The following is a 25,850-nucleotide window of genomic DNA, read 5'->3' as shown; positions in this document are numbered from 1 at the left end:
TAAGTGTTACATAAGTGTACGTTGATGCTTCCAGCAAACACTTCTGCTCTAATCCGGACTTTGAAAAAGAAATCAGCAAATGAAAGTATTGAGTACTGAGTAAAGGAAAGCTTGACTCATATGTGCAAAAATGTCATCTTTTCTTGCGCAATTTTGTTTTACTGAATTTAGCATTTTTACATGGAGACCAATTTGTTCAATAAGTTGTCCCATTAACCTTATTAATCAATCTCTTCAGCTGCTTTCAAACCAGCCCCAGACCATTCAGGACCATATTTAATGTACTCATTCAAAGCATCTGCTAAAGAGATGATGTATTTTTTTTAACAAACAGAATAATCGTTAACAAATGGATTCAGCAGCAAGCTTTACTTTAGAGAGACACAGATGTTCAGTGTAATTATATTTACTTATTTCTAACCTATGAATATTTACGACTACAGACAAGTTGATATACTGGAGTTCTAGCTAGAAAAACACCAACCTTTGAAGCTTTGATGACATGTAAAAAGAGCACACTAATTTTTCTCCTGGAACTAGTAATTTAGAACACTCTAGCATTGCTGCTATCAAAGTACAATTTGCTCCCCCACAACCCTCAAGAATTATAAGGGACCTACCTTAGAAAGCCCGCCTACTTCCAGATAGAAGCAGATAATGAAAACATTCCAGGTGACCCAGAGGGCAGTCCACACCGTGTACTAGACAAAAAGCCAGATGACAGCAAAAGAGAAAGAAAAATAAAATGTGAAGATGGAAAGGTTTTATACTGAGAAGATCAATACCTTTTTTTAGAAAACGTATCAATAAATATACTTCTTCTAGGAACCAACAAACAGGAAGAGTCCAGAAACAGAGTTCTCCTGGCTCAAGTCCCTAAGAACCATAGCAAATTACAAATCCAATATTCTCTCCTGCTCTAAATACATACCAATAAAAATTAGATTTATTTTTATGATGTTAGACTAGCCTCCTGATACCAGTTAATTCCAAAATGCTGACTTGATCACTGTTTTTTATGCATTTGTGACTCATATGTATATCATTATTCAGCTCTGTTGCTGGAAATCCCAGAACTGTACAGTAATTTAGGTGTGCTATACCCTGCTAAATGTTAAGAGGAAACAAGTAGGAAAAAACCCACAAACAAACAAGAAGCCCCATTAGTCTGATGCACGGATTTGCAGCATTTTTGAAACCATGTTGGTTCAAGGATATTAGAGAGAGAAGGTAGCTGAGTTAGTATCTTTTATTGGAGCAACTTATATTGGAGAAAGGGACAAGCTTACCAGTCCCCAGACCTGAAGAGGAGCTCTGTAAAGCTCATAAGCTTGTCACTTCCACCAACAGAAGTTGCTCCAATGAAAGATATGACCTTATCTATTGTGTTTCTCTGATATTTGGATGTCATTGAAATCATCAGGAATGTGAAATTAAAGCTGAGCTTAGTCTCCATGAACTTTCTTCCAGTAAAAGGTATTTTAACAAGAAGTTATGGTATCTTTTCAACTGAGCATGACAGGCCTGTTTGGGTTTTCGTTTTGTGGTTTTCCTCATATTTGCCAAGAAGTAAACAGCAGAACAAATTCAGCACTGGCATGAATGGGTATAATTCTGAAATCTGTGGCACTGCACCGACTTACACCACAGTTCATTTTGGTCCTGTGAATTTAAAGGTAGCAAGAAACTTAGGTCATGACCCTACAATGAGCTCCAGGGAGATGGACTCCTCTAGGATCTCCTCTAGGATCTCCTCTAGGGTCCCTGGCACTCCATGCTGGTGCAGGGATCTGCTCACACAGAGCACATTGCATGACTGGGAAATCAATTTGTTCACCCTAAATATTTTTATTACTATCCAGATGCTGTTTACAATAGGAATGCACAATTTCACTATATGGTATTGTGAAACTTTGCAAAATTAGCTATCCAAATGTTCTAGTTCAGAACCATTTATGTATGAAGAGCTAATTGCACAAGAAGCTGGAGCTACACCCAACTAAACTGTGTAATGAGACGCTGCAATGGCACTGCCACTTTACATTTACAGCTTTACAATGGAGAATTGCGCTTAGCAGCTTTGAGAGTTTAATTTGGTGTGACCTGCTCAGGATAACATGCTATTGTTTTGCCTCAATATATTCTCTAAAACCAAATATCCTAATCTCCAATATGCCAGATTCCTTTTCTAATCCAATGATACTGTTAGTTTGACTTTGTTGTACAATTTTCATTATGTTTCCTTCTTCCTCTTCCTCCCTGAGGTCTATAATGAAAAGATTCATATGAAGGGGGTTGATCTTTTTCATAGACCCCTGTATTTCCATGGCTTCTATATACAAAACAGGTTTGTTAGTTAAATTTAATTTGTTATAATTTACAGTACCCATGTGGCTTGAGGATAACTATTACATCAATGGCAGAGAATTACTGCACAAAATAAGAGCAACAGACCTGGCCAATCTCCTGTATGTTACAGAGAAGATCATTGTGCTACCTGAGGCCTGCTTTTAACCTTTTATTTAAACAGCAATAAAATTGTTAAAATTACTGTGGTCTATCTGCAGTAAAGGTTTTGGCTTTTTATCATCATTATTTACTTAAATGGGATATTGTCATTTTCATCACATACAGACTTTGCATTAACTCACTATAGACTCTATATCAAAGGCAATAACTGATTTATATGTATGCAGTAACCAAGTTGTGATGTGATGTGTATCTTCAGTGCACAGAGCAGCTAATAGCAAGGTGCCACAATTTTACTCAGGTTTAGACATAATGGTTCATAAAAGCAGATTTCAAACTAGAGAGGGGAAATCCATTTTTTAAAACCATATTAGAGAACTGCACAGGTCTACATTAACATGTCACCCGATATTTAGTAGTAATGGGACAGCTGCTTCATACTTCATACCAGGACAAATCCTGCAAGACCTGATCCTGGTCCCCTGAGCTTCATTTCCAGAAATGTGTTGATTGAAATTTCCCAAATAAATTCAGCCTGAGGTGGACACCGATCACGGACAATTTCAGCCCAAATAGTTAACATTTGGCAAAGTTATAAGCAACTGAAAATAGGATCATATAATGGGAAACATTGGGCAACCTTAGTAATAGGCCAATAGCTCTGTGTAAAATATTTCATGAGGGAGACTTGATTGTTTAAATTTGTTTCTTTTTCTCTTTTGAAATTCTGCTTATATATATATATTCTCAGGCCTATATCTATAAATATGTGCAAATTAATATAATAATAATAACGGCACATTTATATAGCTCCTTTCATTCTGAGGGGTCTCAAATCATTTTGCATATTTAAACTGATACAGAAATTGCATTTAATCCCCCAGTGGATTGAAGCCATTTTTGGAGTAAAACATAGCAACTGTTTAACAATTTACAGTGCCACTAAGCAGTTTAGGACAAAAAGTGTGCAGCTGAAAGATAGGACGTTCCGGGGTTTGTATTGACTAGGATACTGAGATTGATACTTTAGTTTTTATGAAAAATGGCCATAAGTAGCCATTCAATTTTATATCTCATTTGAAATGCAGTACCTCCAGTAACACAGTGTCCCTGACTCTATAATAGTATATTGGCTCAATGCTAATTCAAGGGAAGAGAGGCAACTACTGAGTCATACATCTAGGTGTGCCCTGGAGGTATCACGAGTATTGACAGAGCCCAACTCAACTTAATTTATGAGAGATGAGTGGGAATCATAGAACAAGGCAATATGATTGAACATGGATACTGTCAGGGCAGGATTTACCGAAGTATTATAGACAGTATCACAAAGCAGCTTTGAATACTTAAATATTATACATGTTTTTGAAGGTGTAAGGTTCTGTGTGGAATGACTTTTCCTTGATCAATGTATATGGCATTTCTATATGTCCTAATTTCTTTCTGTTTTAAATCTAACTCTCTCTAGGTTTTTATACTGCACATATCACCAAGCTATAACAGCACCCCATATATTATTTAATAGAGTAAATTAAGATAATTAGATCCACACTCAGTTTAGGTTAAAGTGTCTTATTTTCACATCTCATTGTACGATAATAGATTTATGCTGAGCTGGGCCAGGTTTGCACCATTTTAACCATATGACTCATCATTCCGAGTGTTTTTCCAACTTCATCACAGTGCTAGAAAAAAATATTTTACAGGTATTCTGTTAGCATTATTAATTGATCCAAACAACTTAGAAATATTGCTAGCTATGGGGAGTTCTGTGAAGAAAGGAAAAGAATGTATAGAGAAACGGACCATGGTGTAACTTCGCAGCTGTATGATTAGTATATTACATTGTCGGTTAGAATTCAAATTTAATTCTTCTTTGTTCTTTGCAAATTAATATTTGTATAAATTTCAGATGAGCTAATATAAGAAAATTATGAATCAGTTTTTCATTTTGATGCCTGCCGGGAACTTTGGTCAGATTAATCTCATCCACAAAGTTTTCAAGTGTCATAAATGTTATATCTGCTAAATGACATGGTGGATTGTTTTCTGAGCTGTATTTAAATTAGAAGTTAATAGAAAAAAAGAGTTAAAATAATGGAACTGTTTGACTTGAGATAAGCAGTATATTCAGAGTTGAGGCTGTCATTTCATTCCATCTTTCTCTCATTATCGGTTGGCTAGGTTGCACTAAGGGTCTCAGACCTTTGGAGGACATTACACAGAAGTGATGGCTGGACATGACTTCTTCCATCCTGGAAGCCCATGGGATTGTGCCTTTTCTTGCAGGTGTAGCCCTGGCCACAGTGACCCTTGCTTTCATCATGTTAAGGCAGTGTTTCCCAAACTTTCTCATGGCATGACCCCCTTTGCACTCACCTCTGTTAATGCAACCCCCAATACTTAGCATTCAGGTTGGCTTTGCACAAGTGAACACCCTATTTTAATAGTCTACTTTGAAAACTATGGGTGGGTAGCCAGGCCCAGATTAACTAATGTGCATTCAGTGCACTTGCACAGGGCCCCCATTTGAGAGGCTCCCCTGACCACCAAACCAAAGAAAAAAAAGGAACGTGGAACTAATGGCCTGGGGACCACATCCAGCCCACCAGATCATTTTATTTGGCCTGCCACCTCATGTGCCTGCCACCCCACTTTCCGATCTCACCATGTTGGCTCCTGCATCCTCCACAGGGAGCCAGTGACCTGGTGCTGGCCAGAGAAGGCATGCTGCCACGGATGCTGTGAGAGTGCTCTGTTGTTTCAGGTGCAGTTAGTGCTGCTTAGCTGCCCCTAGCATTGTTTGCTTAGAAGCTTTCTCGCATTTTCTTTTTCCCCCTCATCTCGTGACCCTCCTAGTACGCTTGTGCAAAAAACTGCTGCCTTAAAGACAATAGTGCATCTACTATAACATGTGTTAGCTGGCCCAACTGTGAAGGGCACCCAGAAGCAGCATGTAGCAACCTGTTTGCCAAACGGGGCAAAGAAACAAGAACATGCCACAATTATTAATAAACTTAACACTACATTGGGGGCCAGTTGAATTCAAGGTCCATTTCAGTATACTGGTCCTCGTGGTCAAAGACCTGAAAGACCTGTGGCCTGTATACTGCTGTAATAACTGGGCCTACAAATTTACTCTAACTGTGAGCTCAGCTGTGAAAAGTGAGTGTAAGTTCATAATATGACACAATAACCTATAACAACAAGTGTTAATGGGAAAAGATGCAAAAGTGAAACAGAAAGACTGAATTAATCAAAACAAAAAGGCCTGTTAAAATAACTCAAAGGTTATGTTAAGATCGCGCTTGGTAAACAAGAAAAGTGTGAAATTGAAAAATCAATAACCAAAACTGGTGTTTCAGAAACTGGGTAAACTTGGTGGACAAATAATGAGGGGATGGGCTATTTTGCCAACCACTCCCATTTTTCAGTCTCTAAAGAAAGAAATTTTGCAGAGCAAATATGGCTACTGGAGTGAATTTCACCATCATGGCTGCCACCTTAACATCTCCTGGGACCCCAGGCCTTCGTCATCTTGATCCTGAGAGATGTCCTGATCAGACTGGGCCAGTCCGAGGACCCAGATGACATCACCACCTCTACTAGTGCCATCTAAATCCTGAATACCAACTGGGATGTTGATACTTTGTCTCTCCCCTCCACATCCATGTGTACTTCCCCCCCCCCCACTTATTTCTTCTCTTTCTATCCCTCTCCTTTTGCCTTCTGTCTAATAAAAGCCTGGCTTAGATGGCCAAGACTGTATATTTTGCAGCATTACTGTAAGCTTGTGACCAGAAAGATCCAGCTAAAGCCCAAGTCCTGAACATCCTGATGCTGGTACAGAGTGGCTGATGAGACCATGTGTTGTGCCTGTGTTTTTCCAGCTGGGAGGTTGCAGTGAAAGTCAGCAGCATGGACCAGAGCTGCATTTTCCATCTTTGCTGTTCTTCTCTCCCCCATTTTGTGTGTGTTCATCTTTTACAAAACTTTAACAGCAGCAGCAACAAGGACAGCTCCAGCCCATCTCAACTGACTTATTCTCTTTTTCTTAAAAAGGGCCGTCATTATCATCTTTGATGCCATCTAAAAGATTGTCAAACAAGGGTTTTTCTCCTTCTAAAAAATCCCGCCAACTAATGGGAAAGGGAACAAAGATGGCTGTGAAAATAAAGCCTGATTTAATACTTTACATTTCAAACACTTTAGCTGTTTTCCCCTCTTTTCTGCATCTTTAATAAGAATTTGAAAAGGATTTTTAATGTTGTTTGTGCCATGGTACTATGCAGGCTGAGGCCTCTGTATAGCAAACCCCGAACCTTGTTTGAAACTGTTTAAGTTTGAACCATGACTGGGTTATGTTAACACCTCTGACATTTTGGGCCCATTTATTCCATCTATATCAAATACCACAGCACCTTAGGTAATAGCTGTCTGCCTGACCTGGTAGAACAATTGCAATCAGCAGAGATGCTTCAAGTGTCAGTCAGCTGGGTGGAGGTCTGAGAGACAGGCCCAGGGTTTTCTCAGAGGAAGGCTCTCAGCAGGAATTTGATCTTGCTGGAGATCAGTCTCAGCCCAAGTTTTACAACCTTCAGAGTATGAGGAAAGCCACATTTCCTTGTTTGGTCTTTTCCTTGACTAAGTTAAATGCTAATCTGGCACTCTCTGATGATAAACTTATTTGGGAGACATTTCTGAGATAGGAGAGAAGGAGAAGAATTACTCATGTAATAACAACAACAATTTATGCGCAGTCATACTCGACTTAAGAGTTTTAAAGGATGTAGGGTCAGCCTTAACTCTGATTTACCTTGCTTTTGTTAAGTCAAACATTTAACGCATGTATTCATTTCTTTCACAATTCTGCAATACGGTAAATGTAAAATTTGTGTGTGAAAAGCATTACAGAGGGAGCGGGGTGGGAACTGCACTGTAAATGCTCTAGAAAAAGCACTGTCACAGCCTCCCTTACACACAAAGGTCTGATCTATTAACGGTCTCATGCTGAGGCCAAAGCAGGTCCTTCAAAGCGTCTGGAAAATTGTATGACGTAATATTACAAAGAAAATTATGTGTATATATATATATAGTCACACACACATACACTATGGATCAGTATCTAGTAGGAATTGATAGGAAATGCTAAATACTTTACATTCTTTCCTTAGGTAGGATCAGGTAGACACAGAGGGCAATGAAAGTCACTAGGGAACACAATATACACGACCACATTTTTTTCCTGAAATAGTTGGTTGCTTTTCCAGTTAGACTGGATCTGATTAAGTCAGCTCCTGGATTTGAGTCAATTAGAGAAGATGACGCTGAAAACCTGATTCAATATATTTCCTCTGTTAAGTCAGCTGAGTTGAGTCCTTGTTCTAATGTGTGATACCTATCACTAAGGGACTTAGGGGCAGATTTTCAAAGGCATTAAAGTGCCTAAAGATGCAGTTGAATTCCTAGTGGGATTTTCAGAAGTGCCTAAGTGAGTTAGGTGGTTAACTCCCTTTAGAGAATCCCACTAGGTCTTTAGCTACATCTTTAAGCACCTAGATATCTTTGAAAATCAGGCCCTTATTATATATTTGCAGTAACCAGATTTTGAGTTGCCAATAACCAGTCTGCTTGTCAGCAAATTCCACTTTTACTCCTATGGCCTTGGACTGTGATATAATCGGATTTCAGAATCTGACAGACAAACCTCTTCATCGCTTGGAGTGGACTCCTTCACTGTCTGTTACCTAGCTCACAGTGCAACATAGCACAAGTTAATACAGCCCGGAGCTATATGAACAAGCCTGAAGCATACAGTAACTGACTGCCTGCTTCCATACTGTGGATCCCTTTGAGGACAGCTGCAAATGGCAAAGCCCCGGAAAGCACATGTGGGAGGCTATGTAGGACTTGAGGATCTGAGCCTGTCACTTCATTGGAAGTTTTGTCTTAGTAAAGACTGAGTAAATAAATTCAGTAAAACCAGAGCGCACACAGACAGTGACAGTCCAAGCAAACTGGTTTATGGGTAGAGTAGGGCAGGAATTTTTTGTCAAAACAGCTTTTTGTCAAAAATGCTGATTCATCAAAACAGGAAATATTCACTGAAATGTATCCATTTTGACTACATTTTTGTTGGGTATGTTGCTCAGGTTTAGAATGGAATTTCCAGTCAAAACCAAAGAGACAGAGAACAGCTCATCCCAGCGCAGCCAATCACTCATCTAGCATATGGGAGACACTGATCCAAGACCTTGCTGTGTGCCAGGGACTTGACCCTGTATCATGCACATCCCAGGTAAATGTCCTACCATCAGACTATACAATCAGTTTCTTGCTGGCCTACTGAATATTTAATTCTTGCACCAAGTGGACCAGCTCCAACAGGGGAGAGTAAGAGAGCCCCACTAGCCAATAGCCCAGCGCTCTCCTGGATTGTTGGAAACCCAGGTTCCAGTCCTTTATATGGATCAGACAGAGCAAGGACTCAAACCTTTTTATTTATGGAGTTTTGCATCTCTAGTTATAAAACAACTTTTTTAGAACTGTTACCTTTAAAATGTACTTTTACACTAAAAATAATATAAAGAAACAGTTGGTTAATGTGCTGTGTTTCATCTTTTATGCTGAACAAAATGAAAGAGTTTTAACAGGGGAAGATGCACAGTTAGTGCTGGGACTGGAGGGTCAGGAGATCTGGGATTATTTCTACCTCTGCCCCAGACTTCTTGTGTAACTTTGAGCAAGACACTACGGGTATGTCTACACTTAGGGCTGGGGGTGTGATTCCCAGCTCGAGGAGACATACTCGCTCTAGATCTCATCAAGCCAGCACGCTAAAAATAGTAGTGTAGTCTCAGTAGCACCGGCAGTGGCGAGAGGCAAGACGGGCTAGCTCAGCTGTCCTGAGTACAGACCTGTCTGGAGCCAATGGGGAAGAATTTGCATGGCTAGCCTGAGCCACCGACCATGCTATTGTGGCTACACTACTATTCTTAGTGCTCTAGCTCTCACTGAACCAATGTAAGTGTCACCTCGAGCTGAGAATCACCTCGACACCAGCTCCAAGTGTAGACATACCCTGATCTCTCTGTGCCTCAGTTTTCTCACATCTAAAATGGGCAAAATAATGGAAGAGTAATGCATTCATGTCTGTAAAGCACCATCCTCCAATGGAAGGTGTTAGATAAAAGTGCAGACTAATACTTTTATCACTCCCTTCTAAATTCTTTATAAATGTTCATGAAGTTTAACAAAAGTGAGTACAACGAACCTCAATGTTATAGTCAGACCACTTTTTTCTCAGGGGAGGCCTTTTTTTTTTTTTTTTTTAGAAATAACACAAAATTACAGGAATCAACAGTTGATTAGAAAAAAACGGAAGCTTTTAAAGCATTTGACTAATGATTTTTCCCAGTAACATTTTTTTTTCATTCTTTTGTGAGAAAAGCTATTTTTACATCTCAAAATCCCTTGCTAACAACATTACTGAGAGATTCCAAGTGCTGCCTGGTAAAAAAAAAAAAGATAATATTCAACCTTTTCAATGGGGTCAGGGCAGTAGTATTTGAGGGGAAGTAGTTTTTTAAGTGGCATTGGAATTTTTGATTCCTGGCTGGATTGAGAATGCATGTTTCTCAGAGGTAATATATCTGACTTCAAGTTACATACATCAGAGGCAGGTCCTTGGTGACAATTTATACCAGGTTAGGATCAGACCCATAATATACAACAGCTATTGGCAAAGTTAGAGACAACTGGAAGAAAGTCATCTCAGGAGTCAGTGTTCTCTATGATCATAGGAATGCAGGAATTGGCATACTGCATCAGACAAGAGGTGCAGCTAGTCTAATATCTTGGATCCAAGAGTCGCCAGTACCAGTTGTTTAACAGAAAGGTGAAACTATATATTGGACAGTTGTGGAATAACTAGCCCATAAATAATTTCTTTCTCAATTCCTGTCAGTTACAGGTTGGCTTTTGGTTAAAAGTATGACAATTTATATCCCTCAGGTTTTTTTTCTTCTGTCTAGTCTAACTGTGGATATTCTCATTAACCATATAAATGTTTAATCCACTTTTGAATCCAATGAAGATGTTGGCCTTAATTGTGTTTAGGCATGGAAGGATTAAATTTTGATTAGTAAATGTCGGTAAACGTTGATTCCACCATACACGCACAGACCGATGAAAAAATACATCCATCAATAATAATAAAAATTTACAGGTAGGCAAAGAAAGAAAAGTGCTGCCTGAGAACTTATTAGAGTTTCATTTAAGGATATTTACTTTGGATATTTTGACATGTGATGTTGACAATTTGTGTTTTAATGACTATCAGGGGCAGCTCTAGACACCAGCGCGCCAAGCAGGCACTTGGGGCAGCCGTTTCCCGGGGGGGGCGGCATTCGGCTCCGGTGGAGCTCCCGCCGGCATGCCTGTGGCAGGTCCACCGGAGCCCGGGACGAGCGGACCTGCCGCAGGCATGACTGCGGCGGGTCCCCTGTTCCCGCGGCTCCGGTTGAGCTCCCGCAGGCATGACTGCGGCAGGTCCACTCGTCCCGGGCTCCGGTGGACCTGCTGCAGGCATGTCGGCAGGAGCTCAACCGGAGCCGCGGGAAGAGGGGACCCGCCGCGGGACCGGGGAAGGGCGGCGCAGCGCTCCGCGCTGCTTGGGGCAGCCCGTTTTCTAGAGCCGCCCCTGATGACTATAATGCTTTAACTTTTTTAATCTCAATGTCTACTGTCATTAAATAATTGTTGTCTCACTCCCCCATAGTCTGCCCATGCATAATTTCCTGTAACTGCAAAAAATTAAATAAATGTTTAACCCCCATAATTTTGCACATTTTGTGAACATTTTAATCAATAAAAAAACCAAAATGCTTAAAAATAAACATAGATATTATCCTTTGAAATTTTAAAAACATAAGAATGGAATTCTGCCAAGCCTAATTATATTTCTGGCAGTAAGTTCTACAGGTTAACTATCCTGGATAAAACAATGAGGAATCCTTGCGGCAACTTAGAGACTAACAAATTTATTTGGGCATAAGCTTAAGTGGGCTAAAACCCACTTCATCAGATGTTAAATTCAGACTAGTTTTTTCTCAGGGGAGGCCACTTTTTTTTTTTTTTTAGAAATAACACAAAATTACAGGAATCAACAGTTGATTAGAAAAAAACTGAAGCTTTTAAAGCATTTGTCTAATGATTTTCCCCAGTAGACATTTTTTTCATTCATTCATTCATCAGGTGAAGTGGGTTTTAGCCCACAAAAGCTTATGCCCAAATAAATTTGTTAGTCTCTAAGGTGCCACAAGGACTCCTTGTTGTTTTTGCTGATACAGACTAACATGGCTACCACTCTGAAACCTGCTACCCTGGATAGTTTTCTATACCTCAAAACCAGATCTCATTTACTGGGCCATAAATTTCAAAATGATGGATAACTAGAGGCCTTAAAAGATAATGCAGAAAGGATCATTCATATGTTTTCAAGCATAAAATATGTTTTGTAATTTAAGAGGTTTTAAAGCCTACTATGAACACAAAGTCAATAAGAGAGACTTACCACAACTATGTATCGAGGCCTAAACTGGATGGTTCCAAACAGACCCAATATGACAATTATTATTTGTAGAAAATTGCCAAGAATAGGAGCCCACTGGAAGCCAAGAAAGTCAAAGATCTGCCTCTCTAATGCAGCCAGCTGTAAGGAAACACATAACAAGATATTAACAGTTTAATTTGGGGTTATGCAGAATATTTGTTATTTTGATGTCATTGCATCAGACTCTACCAGATTGACTTTGATTGGAGTTCTGTGGAGGCTGGAATTCTGGGAGCTGGACTGATAACTGAACATTTTTGCTTAACTCATATACCAATTATTTTAATGACAGGGCACTTAAAAATATTTCTAGTTACATTGCCCACTGGCTGACTCTGTATTATCCCACAGCTTAGCAGATAACCAAAGACTGGTAAATTCTCATCCAGAATTAACTTGTCCTGGTCTGCTGAGAGCCACGTTTTCTGATATTTATTTATTTAAATAAAAACATTGTTTCAAACAGCAATCAATATAGATAATGTCATCACATTTCCCTCACTGTTATCATCATCCTATCGCCCTTATTCCCTTCATTTTGTTGCATCAAGTCTTAATTATATTGTAAGGTGTTTGGTCTCTCACTATGGGTGAGATTCTTACCCACTCTTTGGCCTATTTACACTGGGTGAAAAGGTCAGAGCAGCGCAGAGTGGCTCTAAAAGCCCTAGATCCAGCTAGGGGAGAACTTCCCTGGTATAGGAACTGAGGAAGCTGGCTGTTCTCCAAGGACCTCGTCTCAAGCCCTGGCACAGGGACAGGAAGGCTGTGGTAATGGCAGGGCCACAGCATGTAGTGCTGTGGAGACTGCGGGCAGCACAGTTGCCCAGAGGCAGCTGGGAACAAATTGATGCAACACCGTTAGCCCCTCAGAGCTATCTAAGTTATGTCAGGGGCCACTTTGGCATACTACCTTATCTCCCCTTCTCACCTCCCCTCCTCACAGGCTGCAAGTTCTGTGCTGTGTCTCTTACAGGAGCAGTATAGAATTTCACCCTATATTTTTGGAGAACCCAATGGCATCCATATCAAGACTGTGCCATTCAGGTGCTACTATAAATTTAAAACCATGATCATTGCTAGCAAAAAGTCTGGACTAGAACTCCCCTCTCCTCCTTTGCAAATACAGTTTTTAAACACCTTTGCATCAGTGTTAGTATTTTGACTCTCCAGCACTCACTCTTGACAGTCCAAAAATTGCTGTAAAGATACTAAAATCAGCTTTTCTGGCAATGCACTTGTTGAGGGTTAAATCTGTTTCAATATTTTTCCAGATGTAGCAAAACATTTTTGAGCATTTAAACAAAATCCCATGACGGAATTTCTATGCATGCCAGAGTTTGTTACACTTGATTTTACTTATATTGTTACATACCCTAAAATTTACCAAAATATGCACTTAAAATAGTGATACTTAGGCAGATGGAGGGTGTACAGCCCTATGGATACCAACCAAATCAGTATCATATGTGGGTATATCATTTAGTTAAAACATTTTATTTTACACACAATGGACCATATTCATTTATAGGCTTGGAACATGTTTAGCAGAGAGTGAATCTGGCCTGTTCTCTTTAAAACTCAGCCAGTTGTACCTGTTAGGAAGATCTCATCTTTCTGGCCTGGATCCACAAAGGAATTTAGGTCTGCCACACTGAGCATAACTTTTAGGTGTCTAGAAAATCACAGGAATAATACTGCAATCCATAATGCCTCCGTTAGGTGCCTAGGTTCCCTATGCAATGAATGGGGAGAGAGTGGGTGGGGCCTAAGAATGCAATCCACAAAAGCTAGCACACTAGATTGAGAACTGTCTAAACTAGCCACTGGAAGATCATAGAGATAGGCTCCTAAGTCCAGGAGGCTGCAGAGAGGACCCTATCTCTGCTAGAGATCCCCAACCAGGAATCCTTCTCCTGGAGTCAGGCAGCTTAGGTGCATAAGCCATTTCTTGCGAGAAAGTTAGGTGCCTGCCTCACTCTGCACAAAATGGCTGGAAGAAGAGGTGATCACTTTAACTTTTAGCCCTCCGGTCAGACCACTCAGCCAGGATATGAGACACCCAGGCTCAATTCCTTCCCGCCTCTCTGGCTAGGGTGACCAGACAGGGAGTCGGGTGTAGTAGGAGGCTATATAAGAAAAAGACCCAAAAATCGAGACTGTCCCTATAAAATCAGGGACATCTGGTCACCCTAATCTCTTACGGAAACTGTTCCACTTTGGAGGAATACTTAGTCATTGGAGCAGAGTGATTGGAATCTGGGTCTTCTAATCAGACTATAGAGTCATTATTTCTCCATTATTTACTCTACAGGTAAGAATGAGGAAGCCCCCACATCAGATTGTCCCATAGCTGAGTGGTTAGAACACTCTCCTGAGAGCTGTGGGAGATACCTGTTCAGATTTTTCTCCCTCTGAGCCAGGGACAGGGTGACCAGATGTCCTGATTTTATAGGGACAGTCCTGATTTTTGGGTCTTTTTCTTATATAGGCTCCTATTACCGCCCCACCCCCTGTCCCAATTTTTCACATTTGCAGTCTGGTCACCCTATTAGAGATTGAGGGATCCCCCACATCAAAACATTTCATAGCTCACTGGTTAGAGCATGGTCCTTAGAGGTATAGGAGATCCCTATTCAAATCCTCTCTCACCAGGAAGCAGAAGGGGGAATTGAAAGCTGGTCTCCTACATCCCACATGAGTGCTCCAACCCCTGGGCTATTCATTATAAGATGGGTGGCACCACCACTCCTTCTCTGGCCAGATTTTGAATAGGACCTGAGCCAGCAGGCAGCCTCTGAACACACCTACTGGTTTGGGCCCTGTGGATGAGATAGGTGCTCCTCTCCCTATCTTTCCCTGGTTCATGGAAGCATTGGGAGTTAGGCAGGAGATAGGCATCCAGATGCCTAGAGTGAGGCAGCAGTGTATTTGCTCATAGACAGAAAAAGTTAGGTGCCTAGGAAACTTTTTCAGTGAAAATTTAGGTGCCAAGTAACTTTAGGCTCCTACAGGTTAGGCATCAGCTGAGCAGAGGTCTGTGGATTGCAATGATGCCTAGAACACGGACTTAGTTACCTAAGCACCTTTGTGGATCTGGGCCTCTATATACAGCTTGGTTAATATGTTACATCTAAAATAATTAAATGGTTAAAGGTTGGATCCTCAGCTGGCGTGATTGTTGTGCTCCTTTAAAGTCAATAGAGCCACATGGGACTTACATCCACTGAGCACCTGGCTCAATATGTATAGGTGACAATTATCACTCACAATAGATTGGTGATAAGAGGGAGCAGGGAGGACATGTAGAATTCTCTTCTCTAGTAAGCCAGATGGAGAACTCCCACCCATCTCTTTAGCTTGGCATGTGGGGAGCAACTGACTCCCATAACTCCCTCTTCTGCTTGTCTGGTGGGGTGTGAGCGCCTCTTGGTTCTATCTGCTTTAAACTCTGTATCTATTCTCCTCACTTAGTTGCCTCCTATTAGCCATAGAAGTGTAAAGGCCAAATTCCTGAACATAGCAGCTCACCTGACCATCATTTGTTGGGTTGTTTTCTCCTGTTCATTAAATTATTTGTTACTATCCCTGAAAACCACAGAATGCATTACTAGTGAAGATTGACAGAAGTCTTGAGAGGAAAGGGATGGGTAGTACTATTGTGCTGTTTCAAAAATCTAGCCTCTTCTAGGTTATAAAACCTTCTTTGCACATTTGGAAACTTCATAGCACACTGTGGGCATTACCTAAAACAAATCACTAATAATAATAACAACACTAATGGTAACAGAAGGACAGCATTTCTAGCTCACGTGCACCGAATGCACTAAAAAGGATACAGCAGCTACTATTATCATTTCTATTGCAGTAGCACCTAAAGTAATTCCCAAACAGAGATCAAGGCCACCCACCTTTAAACACCATACAAGCAACTCACCCAGACAAGCTCACAGCTTGAATTTAAACAATAAGTTACATGTGAATAAGCAGACAAATGGGGGGGAAGCAAGTGCATGGATGTGGTAACAGTAGGAACAAGTCGGTTTGCATAAGTAGTAATTTCAGTAGTCACAAGTGACCATCAACCTAATCCATGCCAGGTAGTAAGGACTGGTAGGTAAGGAAAAGTTATAAGGAGGAATTTGGAGCCATATGCTTAAAAGCTGGTTGACACCAAAATATTTTTGCTGATAAATGCCCTTTTGCTAAATAGAAATTTTCACAAGAAAATTTCTGCTTTCATCAAAAATCTGAAATTACAAAACCCTGATTTTTTTTTCAGGTTTTGGCAATCAAAAAGAAAAGCTCTGTGGTGTTCAGTTTTTGAAAACCAAAATTTTTCAGTTCTCAGGTAATGAAAACCAGAAAAAAAGTTAGTGAAAAATGTTGATGAAAACTTAAAAAATACTTCCTTCAAAAATTCACAGAAGATAAATTACATTTCCCACCTGCTCTGTTTGTGACTGACTATGCAAATCTTTGTGTTCTTTAGTTACCAGTGTTCCATTATTGTAGTTATAAGGATGGAAGGTCCACGCCTATGATGAAAAGGGAACTACTTCAGTGAGTGGAGATATCAGAGGGACTAGCAGCAGGACACCATAGTGGGATTATACAAAATCTATTAATAAAAATGAGTCCAATTTTTTACTGGATTTTTTCTTCTATGTTTCATTAAGTCTGTCATCTTTTCCTGTATCCTTCTTCCTACAAAGTGCACTGAAAGGGTACTGATAGGCTGCAAATATGTGCGGCAATAATATTGCTCAATAGTGCTCAGCCATTTTCCTCTGGCCTCTGCCAAACCCTTTCAATTTTCCATGTTGAAAACCAGAAAGAGATTGGGTTTATATTAATTCAGAGTCTTGCTTGGTTTGATGAGATGAACCACCTCAGAGAAACCTTACTTCACTTGCAATGTGAGTGGGGAGGAATTTTCAGTACCATATATCTTGCTTATGATGATGCAAAATAAGGGGTCAGACAGCAGTAAGGAAGGCTATATGAGAACTACAAAAAGTAATCAGACCACATGCCTGACTGTAAGCACCAACAGCTAACCCCCTATGGAGCACAGTCCTCCAATAATTGTTCAGTCCTATTATACTTTGCAAGTACAAATCAGAGCTTGTCTGGGTGATGAGCCACCACAGCAGACTTAAGAAGTCAACTTTTCAAAATGAGTGTGAAAATTCAATTTCCTTTTCTGTCCTCAACCTCAGGGATAGCAATCAATTTTACATTATAAAGAGAAGACCCTTTTTATAAAGGGCACACTAGTTTGAGACCAGTTATTACAAGTTCTACACCCTTCAGAATGGAAAGTGCCAAATTGAAAGATTTTGCATTTAAAGAAGGATGCTTCATAAAGCCTTACAATAAAATGTTTACTTTCATAATACCAAACTAAAATGGCACTATTTAAAAAACATCTGTGGCCTTGATGTAGTGTACATTATTGAGTTTATAATACTGGAAATGTATTATCTTTTTTTTATTTGAAATTACAAAACCACTTAGCTGTTTATGTAGAAACAATGCATAATATGTAATAATGTATACATTTTATTTCTAGGATGCTTGCTTTCAGCAGCAATCTATGCACCCTACTCAAAATCTACCAAGAAAGAGTGAAGTTAGTTAATTACAACTACATCAACATGTGGTGTCAAAAGCTTTTTTGAAATAAAAATAGTTGTAAGACTCTATTAAAATATTCAAAATCTCTGGCCTTTCTCAACTATGTTTTATGGTTCCCCAGTCTTAAAACAAAAGCAAAATAAAATAAAAAAACACAATAAAAACAAATGAACAGCCCTCCCTCATGAAACTACAGGCCAGAGAGTTTAAATTTCAGCCACAATTCTGGAACTTGTCTAAAACAATAGCATAGAGAGAATGAGAATCAGTATTGGATGAGGATGAGGATGATTATTATTAATAATTATTAGTAACATGGGTTTTTCTAAGGCACTACTCATTGTAGTACTTGAATTCTCGTGGTTGTAAAAAAATAGGTTTCTCTAGAAACAGCACCAAAACTATCTGCTTCCCTTTCTCTCTCTAGATTTACTCTGTCGTTTAAGAACTACCGGATCCTTCCACAAGGGCTTATGCTGACAACTTGTTATCACACATGGCTCACTAGAAAAGGGGAGTCTTACAAAATTCATGCTCATCCTGATTTTAGGCAGTACTCTAGTCTGCAGCCATCAGAACTAAAATAAAATCCCATGCAGTTCACCTGGCCCCCTTGTAATTCAAACCTGAGTTCCACCATGGCAGACCAATCTGGTAATAAGGCCATCGACAAAGGGGAAACGTATGATATGTATTCCATGTTATTCATTTCCTGTGATTGATGGGTTGCAGACATTGATGGAAGATCCCATCTACTTTCTATGTTAGCCTTTTGCCTCTCAGAACCACAGAGCATTCACAACAGTGTTTGCTCTGCTGCTCCCCCCTCTGTGCTAGTACACTAGTGAAGCTAAATGTTTAGATCACAGTGCCAGAGCCACCTTTTTATTGTTTAAAGCCGCTGGAACAGAATAAAAAATGTTTGGCCTATCCAATATTTAAAATTCAGAATCCTTAAGATGCAGCACAAACAACCAAAGCCAGAGATACAACAAAAATTAGTTGAGTCAGAGACTGAGCAACATCAAAGGAAGTGCAAAACACATTTTGAGTACATATTCTATTCTCCTACTTCACCTTTAGAATGTTACTAGTGTGCTTGACTTTGATGAGACTCACAGCATACAGGACAACGTGAGGTATAGATGGAGCAAAGAATATTTGGATCCAAAGTATGAGAAACTCCAATAGGATATTCAGTGTTAGTTGAATGGTCTGACTGCTGAACTAACTTGTCCAAGTGAAGTATTAGCTTCTGGGTGATTTTGAAAAGGGCTGTCCCTTATAATAACTAAACAAAACTATTAAATAATGTGGCATGAAGGTTATTGAGATTCAGAGAGCATTATGTGATTCTAACCAAATCGCTATTGTTTGCAGTAAGTTCAGCTGCACTGGACAAAAGAAAAATCACTCGTCTTTGGACAAGTTATTGTTAAAGAAAAAGAAACTGGTAGCATCATATCAAAAGTGAATTTGCACTGCCGGTCAAATGGGTAATTGGCTGTCACTTGAGTGGGTGTAAGGGACTGTGGGTAACATAAAATACTAAAGAAATACATGACATTCTAGCTGAAAGAACTTGGTACAAAGAGCAATGACAAAGGTTAGTGGAGGCCAGAACACAGAAACAGTGAAAGAGAAAGGCAGATATAATACAATAAATGTATTAGTTTTTTTAAAAGAGATTCTGTGATTCTAATGTGATGCCTTTTGCTCATAGCTCAACTAGCAAAGCTCTCTTAGGGGAAATCTCAGGAACTGGGCAATGGTCCATCTTCCAACCTCTTCTCTGAAATAATTGTTGGAAGAAGTAGGTACAACCATAATGTTACAGTATATACTATATGTGTGCTAAAGATGTCACAAATATTGTACTTATGGTGAAATAAATATGGACCTCATTAGGAAGACCTGGAAAATAAGTATACTGCATCTCATCATAACCTAAATAACAAACATAGTTTGTGAGGTAATTTCATTCACAGAAACAATTATTTGAGAACATCATAACCCAAGAAAGAGGTATGGAGCTAGAAAGTAATATGCACTGAGAGCTTAAATATTCAGTTATTTAAAAAAACCCACAACACTGTATCAAGCCTTGTATAGAGAAAATTACGTTCATGCCAACATCTAACCAGGCACTTATTTACAGTATTACCCAGGTTCTTTTAATAAACAGATATTATAAAGGAGAGCTATTTCTGCATATATTATAGCAGTGCAGAAAACATTACATTTTCTTTCTCTGTGGCTACCAGGATGCTTTGTGAATCATTTCTCTTATGAGATTAGTCATTTCATGCTTTTGTGTACTGTTAACACTCTTAATTCATAACCTGCTGCAAATATAAATTAATGACAGATCCTTAAGAGACATATTTTCAAAGGCCTCGACACCCACAGTTGGAGCAAGATGGCATAAATGTCACAATGGGAGCTTCTGGGTGCCAATCTGGCCTTATTGGGCTGTCTAAACAGGAACTGAGCTCTTTTGAAAGTTTGGCTTTGCAAGAATAATTATATGAGATTGAAAGGAACCTAATTCTTAACATGTATTTTTCATTATATTTTGATAAATACTCATTGTTTTTATAGCACTGCTTTACATACTATTAAGCAAACACAAAATAAAGTGCCATATATTCTAAAGTATTGATCTTTGTATATGGCTGTTCTTAGAGACATGACATTTTCTGAATTACGTGGACTTCAAAAAGTTTGCAGCTACCTTGATGATGTCAGTGCAGCCTTATAATGATGACTTTTATAAAGAAAAAATTCTGTACATTCAACATATTGGGCCTGATCTTTCAATCTTAGCTCAGGCAAAACTCCCACTGAAATCCATGGGAACTTTGATTCAGTCAGGACTTCAGGACCAGGCCCAGAAAGTTGATAGTAAATTATTTTAGAATCACACCAAGCAGTGCTGAAGAGAGAATCTGTTACTATTTGTTTCCTAATGCCCCTTGATCTCAATGACATGAGAGCTGCATCAAATGATCTTGCATCCTAGAACACTGCATGTGCCAGTATAATACCACAACCTGACTACTACAGCTGTACCAAATAGACACTATAAAAATGCAGTGACAGTCCATGAGTAGCCTGGACAAGGAACAAGCCAACTATTATAATAAAAACCCAAAGTGCCAATTCGTCACAGAAGAGTGATTTAAGATTGAATTTCAACCCTCCAATGAAGCCGTAACTGATCCCAAAACACTAAGATTGAGCCTCTTGGCTGGTTGACCTATACAGTCCCACAAATAGCTGGAATGAATGTGCATATAATGGCATTTAAGACTCCCTTGGTTGTTTTATTTAAATGCCAGCAAATGCACAGCAAAGGAAGTCATAAGAGATAGGTTATGGGTTAAAGGATCTTAAAAGTTCCCTATCTTTTTATGTACAACAGCGTTCATGTAAAAAGATGAAGATAAAGGAGAAAACCTGTTAAAATATGTTTGCTGTGTAGTAATAATTTATAGATTATATGGCCTTAATCCAAAAACCAGTATATATCTGTTCATTATATTGTATCCACTCATCTAGTTATATTCTTAAGTCTCCTAGGTAGTAGATGATTTTTGTTCTTTAATTAGCATATTTTGCACACTATACGGAACCCAATAGAGTCATTGAGCTTTAAAAACACTAAGAAATTGTGCTTTAGAGTATACGCATAACTTGCCACCAAAATGAACACCCATACTGAGTGCAGGGAGGGCATCTAGCTAGTGCACAGTTCTTTGCACAATAGGGGCCTAATCAAAATCCTACTTAATTCAATGGGAATCTTTCTACTGATTTCACCATGCTCTGAATCAGACCATAGTATAGGAGGTAGAGAACAGAGACAGGTTAGTTTTGGCCAAGGACATGGGCCAAACTTCTAGCCTTATGAACTATGCCAAGGAATCTTTAATGTCCATTCAAAAGCTTGTTTTTAATGTATCCTCTGAAAGGCTTAGAGTAAATGGCATAGTGCCTGAGGAGGATGCAGGGTGGAGACCAACCCAGCTGGGATGTAAGCATGTGGGTCCAGCGGGTTGAGGTTTGCTAAACCTGAATCTTAGACCAACAATCTCTCTCCTAGGTATAAAGTGAAACATTGAACATTTTATAATAAAAATTATGCACACTGTGTCACCCTCCACATTAGCATCCACAGCAGTAGGGAGTCTGCCTCTCCTCTTTTACATTCTACAGAAACCTCTCTACCTGGATTCTGCAGAGATCCTGCTTCATGGAACAGGGGAAAGTAGGGAAGGGAGCCACTTGGTTTCCCCAAACCAATGGGGGAAAGCACAACAGGGACCCTGGAGGGGGAGGGGATATTTCTGGAAACAAATGTGATGGGAAAGGCCCTGAAAGCATGTGAGCACCCCCTCACTTTCCCCATGCCTATAACAGAGCAAGCTTTCTCTCTTCCTGTGTAGGGCAGAATGGGATCCCACCAACTGCACTGGAGTTCACCCCCATTTGCTGCTGCCATCAGAACTCAGACATAGCCCAACAATAAACCTGACCACCTCAGCTTCTCATTCCATCTGGCTGAAAGGAGAAACCTGACTGACATTTAATCACTAGATATTTCTCCATAAAACCAACAACTTCCAAGTGCTTCCTGTTTACAGTAAAGTAATACCATCCCTCAGCTTCCAGTCTCATGGTTTATTTAGCTTAGGATATGAGGGGCAGAAAGGTCAGCAGATGCCCTCTGGGCCTCCATCCCCCGTGTAAATGAAAGCATTGCTACAACACTCTGGCAGCACTGCCGCAGCCCTTTGATTTGAGGACAAGCCAGCTGGGGAGTAGTAAATTTCTAACTTCAATCTTCCTCATCTGTTCTCCCTCTCTGCCTCCCTGCAGCTCTTCCTCCCTCTCCACGGGCAGCCAGGCTTGTCCCTTCTGAGGCAGTTCAAGAGGGCAGGGAAGAAACAGTTGGCACTCCCACCTCCCAGCAGGAAGAAGGAGAAACCCCCCCAGTGCAATCTGCTGCAGCAAGACAAGTGAGGTTGTCCATTATGTTATAATTGAACTGATCAATTTCAATTGTTAAGAACATAAGCTGAACCTATGCAACCTAAGGCAGCATAATTTAGTGCATCATCATTGGGGAAAAAAATTAAAACTCCCTTTGTCCATACTTCAGCATAATAAAGAATATCTAATGCTTCCAACAGGTTAGCCTGCTGTCTGCTGTTACCCCATAAATTCTGATAAGCATAATTGAGGATCTGGACCGACTGACACCAGCAGGTATCCTCTAATTTTTATGGACATAGGCTAGCTCTTTGGAGGCTGCAAATGATTATCTGTGGCATGTTCTTTGCACCACATCTTTTTCATTTGTTATTTTCAAGTACCAAAATTTTGTATCAGATATCTGATTCTGCAGCTTTGACACACACACAGCATCCCATGAGCTGTCCTGCCAGCCACTATCAACAAAAAGTAGGGCAACTGTTCTTTTTTAAACCTCTTTTTTTTTGCCGAGTACAAAAGGATGAGATTGAACAACAGCTCAACAAATTATTTTGACCCAGTGTTATCAGAAGTAATTCACCAACGGTGTCTATCTTACGAATAATTTACTGTTGAGAACCACACTTTATAATGCTTTCTGCAGAAGACTTTCTGTGGAAAACACGGGGAGGGTGGGAATGAGAACTAAATTCCAAGAAATGCGAGTTATAGTCTTATTACATAACTGGCAAGAGCAAGGTACCATGTTAATACACAGATTAGTGTCAATGTGCTGACATTTTAATCCTATTACTTTGGAACTTTAGATATAAGGGTTGTAAAGAGCATTCTTATACTGACTGTAATAAGAAGGATTTTACAAAATCTGGCTATAAAGGTGCTACTCTGTATTCTAGCACAGTATACTCACAGAGCAAAGAAGTAAACTTAATCACCTATGAACAGCTCCTCATTCTCCCAAATAGGGAATGTGAGGGAGGGAATTAGGGAGAGAGAGAGAAGCTAAAAGAGAATTTATATCTCATATGAATGTATAAGAACAGCCTGTAACCTGTTAAAAATAATGGGAATTCTGAGGCAGAGGGTATCCTTGGACAAATACAGAAGCACATAGCTAGAGAAAGAGGTTCAGCAAGATAGAAAAACAATGCCCCAGCTTACATCCTTCTCTTTTGCATGTGTTATTAGGGTCTGATCCTGCACTTGTTGAAACCAATGACAAAACTCTCATTGACTTCCAAAGTGCCTGATAAAGAATTTATTGAGCTGTATATGGAGGATTCAGCGCTGCAAGGTACTGAGTGCTTCCTAGAAAGTTGTCAATAGAAGCAAATGGCATTCTATGCTCAGCATCCTGCAGAATTGAGCTAATTATAAGTATATTAGCATTCTTTAACAAAACTGATGCTCTGCTTTGAGAGGAAGATGGACAGTGAAGTCAATCCCTTGGCTGTTTCACTTGTTGACCTAATTTGGAAAATGGTGTGATATTGCTTGAGATATGAAATAGTGTCTATCAAGCCTCAGGGTATTTTTGCTAGCAGTCTAAATCTGATCACAGATGATGAATTAATGCATAATCAGCACCATAAAACCAAATATTTAGGAATAAGGAAATGCCACTTTATAAAGACACTTTGATAAATCAAGAAGTACATACGATTATCATACACTACATATTTGCCACTTTTATGCATTTTAATCACAAATGTATATAAATGGTTAACATTGTCCCGCATATTTTAATTTCTACATAATTTATGTTATGATGAATTATTTTGCTACTTCTCCCCCCGCACAACTCTCCACCATCTGGCTTCTCTCCCTATAGTGACCTCTGTGGCAACCTCTATCGATTTAGCAGTGTGCCTATGGTGTTACTACAAACTTTATCTATTCCCCTCCTTACCATCCATGGATCTTGCTATTATCTGCCTTTACCTTCATATTGCCAGCCACACTCCAATTAGCTGTGTTGCTGCCTTTTAGCGTGCAGTATATAGAGAAGATAGATGGTGTTATGCAGTAGAACTCTCCATTTATCCAGCAATGTTCTCCCTATTCATCTCAGATCTTCTCCAGAAGCTCTTTTGTTCATTTCTAAGTTCAGCTGCCAACTCAAAGTACACATACAGTAGAACCTCAGAGTTACCAATACCTCGGGAATGGAGGTTGTCTGTAACTCTGAAATGTTCGTAATGCTGAACAAAGTACAGTTTGGGCTCCAGATCCAGCAGCTGACACTCCAGGCCAGGCTTTTGCATACTTTGATGTGTGATTGTGACAGGGTGGACTAGGTCCGGAGGCTCCCTGCTGGCCCTGCCTGACTCTGCTCCAGAAAAGAGTAGAGGAGAAGTCCTCCAGGTGGCCTAGAGTGGCTGTAGGAGAAGCAGCCAATCAGAGAGGCTTCTGGAGTGGTGAATCAGGAGCCAGGAGGGCCATATAAAAAGAAGCAGCAGAGACAGAGTAGTCAGTTGCTGCCTGAAGCTGGAAGAGAGAGGACCAGGTTTCTTGCTGGGAGGAAGAGCAGCAGGACCATGGACAGTTCAGTGCAGGCAGGGTTGAGCCCTGGGAGGGCTGCTGAAGACTGGGGGGAGGAGGGAGAGCAAAGAAGGAGCTCTTAGGTGACTTCAGGGATCAAGCAGGGACTGAGCCCAGAACCTAGCCAGACCAAGGGAGAGTACTGCAATGGGCCCTGTCAGTCTGGTTAAAGACTGAGCCTGGAGGGAGTTGCCGAAAAAGATACACCAATGAAGGGTACTGCGATGGGCCCTGTTGGACTGTTATAGAGGACAGCGTCTCCAAGAAGGAAGCCTTGGCACAAGGTAAAGACTGTATACCTCAGAAGGGGTTCGTTCATTCTGTTCCACCTAGAGACAGTGTGTGTGATTTGATCGGAGGGCTGAGTCACTGAAGCCCTGCTGAAGAAACCATTGGCTGGGGTAGGAGGGTGCTCATGAGAGGCGGGTATCACCTTGTTCCAAAAACTAAGAAACAGCGGGCTCACACTTGACTGGGGGAGAACGGGGTTCACAAGAGGCAGGTGCTGATCCTGTTAGTGATGTTAACAGTTTGTGTTTTAATGGCTTATAGAGCTTTACCTTTTTATACCTCAGTGTCTACTTTCATT

At 40.1% G+C, this 25,850-nt stretch overlaps 1 protein-coding gene across 3 annotated transcripts in view; it reads right to left on the bottom strand.

Moving 5' to 3' along the window:
- Positions 1–25,850, bottom strand: part of NKAIN3 (sodium/potassium transporting ATPase interacting 3) — a 508,687-nt gene that overhangs the window by 277,127 nt on the left and 205,710 nt on the right. For all 3 annotated transcript variants that reach the window (XM_039521592.1, XM_039521590.1, XM_039521591.1), the window contains exons 2-3: positions 12,044–12,181; positions 621–701 (exon numbers count right to left, since the gene is read on the bottom strand). In XM_039521592.1, the coding sequence (XP_039377526.1) occupies positions 621–701; positions 12,044–12,181 (219 nt within the window). The remainder of the gene's footprint in view (positions 1–620; positions 702–12,043; positions 12,182–25,850) is intronic.

This window comes from Mauremys reevesii, linkage group 2 (assembly GCF_016161935.1).
Source record: "Mauremys reevesii isolate NIE-2019 linkage group 2, ASM1616193v1, whole genome shotgun sequence".
Taxonomy (NCBI): Eukaryota; Metazoa; Chordata; order Testudines; family Geoemydidae; genus Mauremys; species Mauremys reevesii.
This window is presented reverse-complemented; position numbering and strand designations above follow the sequence as displayed.